The sequence below is a fragment of the Eleginops maclovinus genome, chromosome 9 (assembly GCF_036324505.1).
Source record: "Eleginops maclovinus isolate JMC-PN-2008 ecotype Puerto Natales chromosome 9, JC_Emac_rtc_rv5, whole genome shotgun sequence".
Classification (NCBI taxonomy): Eukaryota; Metazoa; Chordata; class Actinopteri; order Perciformes; family Eleginopidae; genus Eleginops; species Eleginops maclovinus.
In genome coordinates, this window is record NC_086357.1 from 20,586,119 (window position 1) to 20,595,623 (window position 9,505).

The 9,505-nt window shown below is 37.8% G+C and overlaps 1 protein-coding gene across 1 annotated transcript; it reads left to right on the plus strand.

Moving 5' to 3' along the window:
• Window positions 1-3,459: 3,459 nt before the first annotated feature.
• Window positions 3,460-5,435, plus strand: jun (Jun proto-oncogene, AP-1 transcription factor subunit). Its single transcript, XM_063891898.1, has one exon. It carries the CDS (start codon window positions 3,738-3,740, stop codon window positions 4,716-4,718), a length of 981 nt encoding a protein of 326 aa, XP_063747968.1. The 5' UTR covers window positions 3,460-3,737; the 3' UTR covers window positions 4,719-5,435.
• The last annotated feature ends 4,070 nt before the right edge of the window (window positions 5,436-9,505 follow it).

Below are 9,505 nucleotides of genomic sequence, written 5' to 3' on the forward strand. Positions count from 1 at the left end.
GCACAGATGCAGAAAAATGAATGTAAAAATGAGTATAATTATAACATCTGTCATATGAAATTAAAACAAATTGTTTTAAACGTGTATGGAAAGTCAAACTGCAAGCGAGCAAAATGAAAGTTGAACAATTAAACATGCAGCAGCTTTGAATAAAATATATAATTGTCTATACCTTAACAACAGTCGGTTGGGTTTCCATGAAGTATGTTTTAGATGTTTAGATGTTGTTTTAGAGGTCCCCAGAGGATGAATCCAAACATCTTTGGTCATTCTCTGTCTTATCCTTTAGGCTCCAGTATGTCAAATTTGAATCCCGCAAGACTCCAGTGAAAATTGAATTAGAACAGCAAGTCTTGAAAAAAGGTCCCTGTTTAACTCGTGGCAGTGAATCGGCCTTAATTAGAGTAATATGGCCAAGTGCCTGACAAAGAATCTGTACACTTTTAATATGACACAGATTCTTACAAAAAGTTATAGTGAAACTTGTTATTTTAATACTTGGATGTGGCTTCTTTTTTTGGTATCGACTTCTCCCCTTATATGCCTCTGCCGCTTCAAGCAACGACAATAAGTACTGCGTGTGACCACAAAGTACCAAATATTCCCCTGAACCAAAGCAGCAGCAGCAGCAGCATTAGGATAAATGTCACGTTGTGTGTAGGGACATAAACAGAAGTGTTCCTCCATGCTTATTCTCCCATACATTCCTACACAGAAAATTACTTTTGCAAACTATTATGCTGTGGTTAACCCTTAATAGCGTTACAGAAAAAGGGCAGGGAAGAAAAGCAGTCCAAATTCATTCAGCGCTGCAGCCATATTTAAACATTTATGCGTTTTGTATTGAATATCATATACAAGTATATAAAACCAAATTTGCCAAGGACTTAATTTGCGCCATGGGATTTTACTTTGAAAAGAGCTTTCATTTGAACAAGAAAATAACTTTAAATGACATCTTGTGTTTTACCCTTACTTAATTTGTCTATTTGGGCGTGGGGGAAGTCGTACATGAGGATCCCTGCTATCAGGTGCGAAGCACCAGACCTCATACTTATGATTATTTCATGTGCTTTAATTCAGAAGAAAAGCAGTCATGAATAGATGAATGAGCAAAAGTGGATAAATATTTCAAACTGTCCCATTTGAACATTGAGTGTAAACAAGTAACAACTTGTTCTTATTCTGCTTCCTCTCATTTTGTCCCAGAGTAATAGATATGAAAGTGTATGTACGGAAAATGAAAGGTAAAGAAAGACTTTAAGTGTGTCCATAACACCCAGGAAATATGGAAAAAGTGTAAAAGAGGTTTGTTATAAGCCATGTGAGTCCAAAAAAAACAATCTTCTCTCATGCAGTTCAATCAAAAATAAAACTGCAAACGATCAGTCAACGAGTTAGATCAGCTTACATCCAACCCTATTGATGGTAGTGGTTTGACATATACAACAGTACATAAAGACAACATTAGCAGCCATAAAAAGTCAGTCTGTGGTGGTGTTTTACGATCAGGTTCATCCTCCTAAGGTGCCTTTCTGAGCCAGCCAGCGCCAGGGGACTGATTTACTTGTCACACAAGGGGGACATATTTAGACGTGCTGTGCTGGAGATAGTAGGCGGTAAAGCTGGCAGGGCAGAAAATGACCCAGACAGTGGGAGTGTGGAAGACTAGAGGCGAACACGTAAGACACACCGGTTAACCCCCTGCCATTAAACCAGATGTGATTTCTGACCAAAGGCCAAGGGACAATGGACTGCAGTACACTAATTACACACCCTGACATTGCTAATAGGAAATGTACTTTCTCTTTATGAGGACGAACAGACGTCGGTAGATCTATCTTTTATAATTTGTAGTTGTGGCAGAAATAAAAGTGTCTTTAATGTATCTTTTCAGACGTCGGTATATGCTGGGGTAAAAGCAAAAATGTGCTATTAAATCTGTCTCCTAATGACATGACTCAATAAAATGGACTTGGCTCTACACTTCAGGTAAATAAAAGAGCTTTAAAGCATTTCTTATATAAGTAATTATGTCTATGTTTACATTAACCTGCCTAGGTGTCAAGTTTTAACTCCCACCCATTAAAAATACTGTTTTGTGTAGTTGCTATACAAGACTATTTATAAGGGACCACCAACCAGAGACCACCATGTTTTCCCAGACTGAGAAACAAAATGTCTGGTAGACTTTCCACGATGAGTGCACATGCATAAGAAAACTATACAATCTGTTTTCAAATAAATGTTTTTTATTCTATTTTTCGAAATGTTTTGAGCTCTCGACTTTCTTCAGTTGTAATCCCAACAACTTCAGCTGTAATAGAGATATTTGCCAGAATAGAAGATAGAAAAGGACACACTTAATGATATCGTTTTTTAATGTAATTTTACATTTTATATAATAAGGTTATAAAGGTGGTTAATAGTGAGTAAACTTGATAAAAAAATATATAAAAGAAGAGCCAATATCTTTTACTTTGTCACAAAATGGTATTTTGAAATCTGGATAACCTGGAAAACCTTGAGAGGCAGAATATAATTTTGTAAGAATATTTGTTTTTACTGTCTCAAATATAACTGTTCTGAAGCCATATAAACAGAATTCACTTTTTTTTAAAGTAACATTGGAAGGAATAGAATAAAGGGGTGTCATTTTTCATTCCCTGTTAGTGGTATCCTATATGGTTGTTATAAAGCGAGATTGATTTTCAAATAAGTGTTGAGAGAAAAAAGAAAGTGTGATTTTAATTTAGTGTAAAAATAACCATGAAAAGAATACATTTTTATTTAAGGTTAAATTAAAGACTTGGAAAAGGGTAATACATGTTTTTTATGAATATGAATATATTTCTTTTTGGAAACTTGTTTGTGTGTATATATATAAGCATCCAGAAAATATAAAATATCAATATGTAACAATACAGTATGTGCATTATACTATAGCCTAACAACAATAAAAACGGGAAATTAAGATAGAACAATATTTACAGACCTACAACAGGCAGCAGAACAGCAGACTATGTAATAATCATGCTAAAAGTGGAAATGCAAGCGTAGAAAAGAATGAAACTAAATTGACAAGTTGCCTACAGTACAATAAATAAACCAGCCTACTGTACACCTCATGCTTACAAAATAATCTAAACAACTGGTGGTAAGAAGAGGGACGTACAGCAGCAGTGGCTGTCCCGCCACTGACAGTAAAGCGGGTAACCAGATATTCAAACACAATACGTCATCCCACAATGCACTGCTTTTACGCTCTCCTCGCAGCATTACCTAATCCCACAATGCACCGCGGGTTTAAGAATCTTCTGGTTGGTAGTCAAGGCAACGTACTTTATCGGGAGGGCCGGACCCCGCCTCCGACACGCCCCTCAGCCAATGGTAGAGCCCCTTCATGACATCATGCCTATTTTTAGAGAGGCAGCGGCAGCAGATAAGGTTTGCTTCCACGCTGCACAGCTCAGAGTATATACACATCCAGGCAGAGTAGGAACGTCAGACAGTGTCGGTGCCTGACAAGAGAACTTCATTTAGACTCAAACTAGTCTGGATACTTTGGCGAAAGCTTTTCAACCATAACAGTCTGAAAGAGCTAAGTCCAGCACTATCAAAGCTTGGAAGTTTTTACGCACAGAGAGGACGTTTGGAAACCGATGTTCTTCCCTAAGAAGGAGGGGAACGAAAAGTTGTTTCGATAAAGACTTTGTCGCTACTTCGGCTTCTCTTCCATGTATACCAAGATGGAAACTACTTTCTATGACGACTCGCTCAATGCTTTCTCCCAGCAAGACAACGCCGGCTACGGATACAGCAATCCCAAAGCGCTGAAACACAACATGACACTGAACCTCGTCGATCCGACAGGCACTTTGAAACCTCACCTCCGCGCCAAAGCCAGCGACGTCCTCACCTCCCCTGATGTGGGCTTGCTGAAGCTGGCTTCCCCGGAGCTGGAGCGACTTATCATCCAGTCCAGCAATGGACTCATCACCACCACGCCGACTCCTACACAGTTCATGTGTCCCAAGAATGTCACCGATGAGCAGGAAGGTTTCGCCGAGGGGTTTGTCCGAGCCCTGGCTGAGCTCCACCACCAGCACATGCCTGGCACTCTGAATGTCACCTCAGCTTCTCAGACAAGTGTCAACACCTCCCTGCCGACTGTGTCATCTGTTGCGGGTGCCACCGTTTACAACAGCAACAACAACAACAACAACACAGCCATGCGCTCCGACTCGCCTGTTTATGAGGACCTGGATACTTTTAACCCGGCCATCAGTACCGTCTCGGCACCAAATTACACCACCACAGCCCCGGTGATGTCCTTTTCTGCTGCTGCGCCACAGCTTCCCATCTACGGACAGCCATCCTCCAGGCTGTCGGCGCTCAAAGAGGAGCCCCAAACTGTGCCTGAGATGCCGGGGGAGACGCCTCCTCTCTCCCCGATTAACATGGAGAACCAGGAGCGCATCAAGGCCGAGAGAAAGCGAATGAGGAACCGCATCGCTGCCTCCAAGTGCCGGAAGAGGAAGTTGGAGCGCATCTCGAGGCTGGAGGATAAAGTGAAGAACCTTAAATCCCAGAACTCGGAGCTCTCGTCTACAGCAAACGTGTTGCGGGAGCAGGTGGCTCAGCTGAAACAGAAAGTTATGAACCACGTGAACAGCGGGTGCCAGCTCATGTTAACGCAGCAGCTCCAGACCTTCTGAGGCGGTGTGATCAGCGGCGGAGGAGAGAGGAAAGACTGTTGAAAGTAAAACGGACGCGTCCTGTGATAGTGAGTGGCTGTATCTCCTGAACATCCGGACAGGATTTGGGCTGATGTGGCGAGACACTGGCAGGACCGGGACCGCACAGAAGTTCCTGGGTATAACGGGCTCCCTGGTGGCGCGTCCCAGAGATGGATCCGGGACAGTGACAGTAGCCATGAACCAGAGAGGGCATGCAAGCAGGATAGCTTCTGTTTCGTGCTGTTTTTACAGAGCTGGACAAGACTGAATTTTCTTGATTTACACCCAGCTCTGCATGGACCTTATCATGACCATCAAAGGAGAAATTCAGTATTGGAGGATTTAAGAACATGCAATAGACTTTTTCTTGCTTAGACACAATGGCCTCTAACTTGGGCATGTTGGCCAACTCTAAAGACTGAACAGTTGTAACAAAAGCTGCCTGACTTCTGAGATATAGTACAAAGTACTTTTTTCTTTATTGTAAGGAATCCAGTTAGAAAAGCTTCAAGATTTACTTGTTTTTTCTAAAGTTGTTTGATGGGGTTTCACTCATTGTTATATGTATATAAGATCAACTTGGAGTACTTATGTTTACCCTTTGTAATATGAAATAATGTTTTTTTATGTTTTGTTTTCTGAGCAATTCAGAAACTAATCAATATTTAAGAAAATAAACCAGATGAGATGAAGAAACATTGCCTCTGTGTTCTTGAAAGTGTGTGTGACAGAAAAAAAGTGGGTGTGCCATGTCAGGAGCTCAAACAATAAAACATGTTGCAACATGTTGCAAGAGCTGCCAGTTCCCAGTACATCAAGGTAAATTCCATAAGTGCTTTTATTGATTCATGCTAAGTGATTGTGTGTCAGCTGACAGACCAAACTACCTTACTGATGGAGGCCAATACAAGTCCAGGTTTCTACTTTCTCTCAAGACACATAACTATACTTTATAAACATTAAAACCAAACCTTCCATTGTTCTCAGGTGTTAACAAGTTTCATGGTGTTAATGCAACACTGTCAGAGTTACAACATGTTGAAATACGTGATAAATCTTAACTGAAGACCTACCAGGTGTCACTGATTTGACACATTAACAGGAAAATCACAGGCTATCCTCCATTGCAACATACATACATAATATTTCCTGTCCTGTTTGAATTAACACTCCAGTATGTCGAAACAAACTTGAATAAAGTCTTAGGTCTTGAGTGGATGGGCTATACCATCAATAAGAGATTAATAAATATCAAATGAATAAGCTGTAAAAGTACAACCATGGTTTTGTAAGGAGAGCAATTATTGATCAATTGTAGCATTCTGTAAGATACTGTGCTTTCAATGATAATAATTTCCTCTCTGAAAAAGTAACCTAAAAGGAACAAACATAATCAAAAGGTAAACAGGGATCCAACAACAAACACCTAAACACAAATCTGGAGACCTTTTGATAGGCCTTTAAATTCAGGGAATGACAAAGGTGTCAATAGTGTGTTTCCATCAGTAAGGAATATGCACAATCCATTCCAGTATGTTTCAGATATATATGAACAGGTTAGAAAGAATATATATATAGGAATAATTATGGGGGGGGGCTGTCCCCCCTAGTGCACAAATGAAAGTAAAGCCACTTAGGGAAAATTATAAACCACCAAGCTTTATGGGTTTCAATTCCTGCGGGCCCTTTTCACCGGGTGAATGTGTATGAAATTATGGGGGGGACAATCACAACCACTATTCCCGGCCCCTGCTAAAAAAAAAAACACAAAGGGGGGCAACACAGACCAAGAGATTTAAAATTTTAAAACCCTAAACTGCATTTTTGTACGGGCCCTCAGTTTTTTTTTAAATTTAAAACAAACAAAATTCGAGGGTTTATAAAAACAGGACAGGTTATATGGAGTTTTTAAAAAATTCAGTTTTTTTCTGATACCAAAAAACCCCTTATCAAAAAATAAAAATTTTTTTAAATTTTTGGTTTTGTAAAAATTCCATTTTATTATCCTTTTTTTTTTCATTTTCTTTTTTCCTTTTTTCTTCTTCTTTTTTTTTTTTGGGCTTTTGTCCTAGGGGATTTCCAACAGGGTTTTTTAAACACATGAATGAAAAAACCGGGTTTGGGGACTTTTTTAATATTAATCCCTTCATACAAAAATTTGAAAACATTGGGGAAAATTAAATATCCACTTTTTTAAAAAGTGTATGCAATAAAAGTGCATATAAATTAAATTTTTGTTAAAATTTAGTTTAGATTCTTTTTTTGATAACAAGCTGAAATTTTTCCCGTAACACGATTTAAATTTTTTTTAACTAACATAAACATAATTAAAATGAAAAAATTCAAAAAAAAACACAGTTGAAAGAACTTTGTTCTAATTCTTTGTAAACATTTATTTCTTTTAACCCCACGGTTTTTTAATGGGGTTTAAAATTTTTGCTTTTTTCGGATTTTTTTTAAAAGGGGGGGGGCCCCCGGGACACTTTCCCCCCCCCCGGAAAAGCGGGGGCCTTTCCCTTTTCCATATAAGGAGGGGGGGCCGCTCGGAAATCTATCACGAAGAGGGGGCTTTCTTTTAGGGAAAATGAGCGCTCTAAAATTCCCTGGGGGAATCCCAATGTGAGCCCTGAGAAGTTTCCGGGGGGCCACTGGACAAAGCAAAAGAAATATTTAACCCCCCCCAACAAAACTATCCTATGGGAAAAAAAAATTTTAAATTTGATGCATACATTTTCAACACAAACAAATTAAAATGAAAGTCCCAAAAATTTTAAATAAAACCCTGCATTTTTTTCGAGTTGACCACCCTTTCTGTGGGGAAAATTTTTAAAAAAAAAGGATTATCGTTTTATCCGGGCTCTTTTTTTGGAGCTTCCAACATTGTTCCTTATTTTTTAAAACCCAAAAAATTTGGTTTTTTTAAAATTTTTTTTAAATTTCCTTTTGGGTTATTGTTTATTTGGACGGGTTTGGTTTTTTTGGTTGTTGTTTTGTTTTTATTAAAATTTTTAAATCGCTCGTTTTTTGATTTTTTACCCCAGACAAATCCTTTTTTAGTCCATTTTAAATTTATTTTTAATCTTGCTCGTGAAGAAAATTTTGTCTGCTTTTTCTTTATGTTCAATTGGGGGGGGTTTGTTCTTTTTTAAATACATTTTAATTGGGGTTTAAATTTTGGGATGGGGGAAAACCCTTAAAACGGAAAACCCACAAGGTTTTCAAACTGAAGAAAGCTTTTTTAAAAAATTTTTTGGAAAATTTTTTACAAAATTTAATTTTAATTATCGGGTTTTATCATCTCAACTTCTTTCGTACATTGCGGACCCAAAAAGTGTTTTTTGACTCCCCAAAAGGGGGAAAAACAAATTTTTCAATTTTTAAAACTTTACCTAATGCTTTTTAATAAATTAATACAGGTTTTTTTTGTTTGTTAGATTTCGGGATAGCATCAACAACACGAGGTAAAGGTTTTTTTCCCCTTTCAGGCTTTCCCCCCCCAAAACCTTGTGTTTTAAAGAAAAACCCATACAGTCAAAGGGTTTAAAACCTCCCCTCCAATTTTTCTGTTCAAATTCTTTCTTTCTGATTTAACAAAATCCGTTTTGAAATCCAAATTTTTACCCGGGTTTTTTAAACCAATTCATTTCAAGTGTAAAGCCAAACAGGGGTTTTTGCTCCCATAATTTAAAAAACAAAATTGGAGGGGGAGGGCATAGGAAAACAAAAACCTTATGCTGCACGGAGGGGGGAAATTTGTGGGGCATGCTTCTCTTGAGGCTTGGGTTTAAAGAATACAGTAAAAAACAATCTGCATTTCCAAACAAAAAGGTAGACCCGGGAAAATAACGGGGGGGGCCCCGGGGAACATCTTTTTTGGGGAAGGGACCCCCTCGCTAACAAAGAGTTTTTTACCAGGGGCACATTGAAATTTTATCAAAAAAAACTTTTTTTTTTAAAAAATTACGAGATTAAATTAATCCCAAGGGGAATAAAAAAAAAAAAAAAATTTTTTAATTTTTTTTTTCAACTTTTTCTCATGCCCTAACCCCTTGGGAAAACGTTTTTTCCAAAAGATTTAAAAAAAAATTGTTTTCCCTGAAATAGCCCAAAAATTTTAAAGGAGTTTCCCTTTTTGGGCAGAAAAGCTTTTTAATCAAGAATTGGCCTTTTAAAGGGAAGGTGGGAAAAAATTACCCAGAATCCCAGATTTTCTTGTAACTTTTTAATTTTTTACATTTTTTTTTTTTTTTAAAAATAAAACCCAAAAAAACAATAAACTTAACCCCTGTTTGGGCTAACAAAAAAACCCCAAAAATTACTTCCAAAAATTTAGAAATTTGAAATCAAAAAAAAATTTAAATTTTAAAAAAAAATTTTAAATATTAATTTGGTGAGGTTTTTTTTTGTGAGCTTTTCACTAAGGGGGGGTCTCAGCCTTGGGGGCGGGCCCAATTTTAAATTTTAAACAGGCTTTAAGGACCAAATTTTTTGGGAACTTTAATTGGCCCCTAATAAAATTTTTCTTTTTCCAACCTTTTAAAAGGGGAAATTTCCTTTTCCCATTTTGAAAATTTAGGACACCCAAATCATCAAATTTACCCTGCCCCTTGAAGTTCAGCGAAAGGAGGGTTTTTAAAAACATAAAGGGTAAAAAAACCAAAGGGCCAAATTTTAAATTGGGGGGAGGGAACAGATTACAGCTGGGGTTAGTAAAAGGCCCTACTTAAAAAAATTAAAGGGGGGGGAAAAAATCCAAAAACATGGGG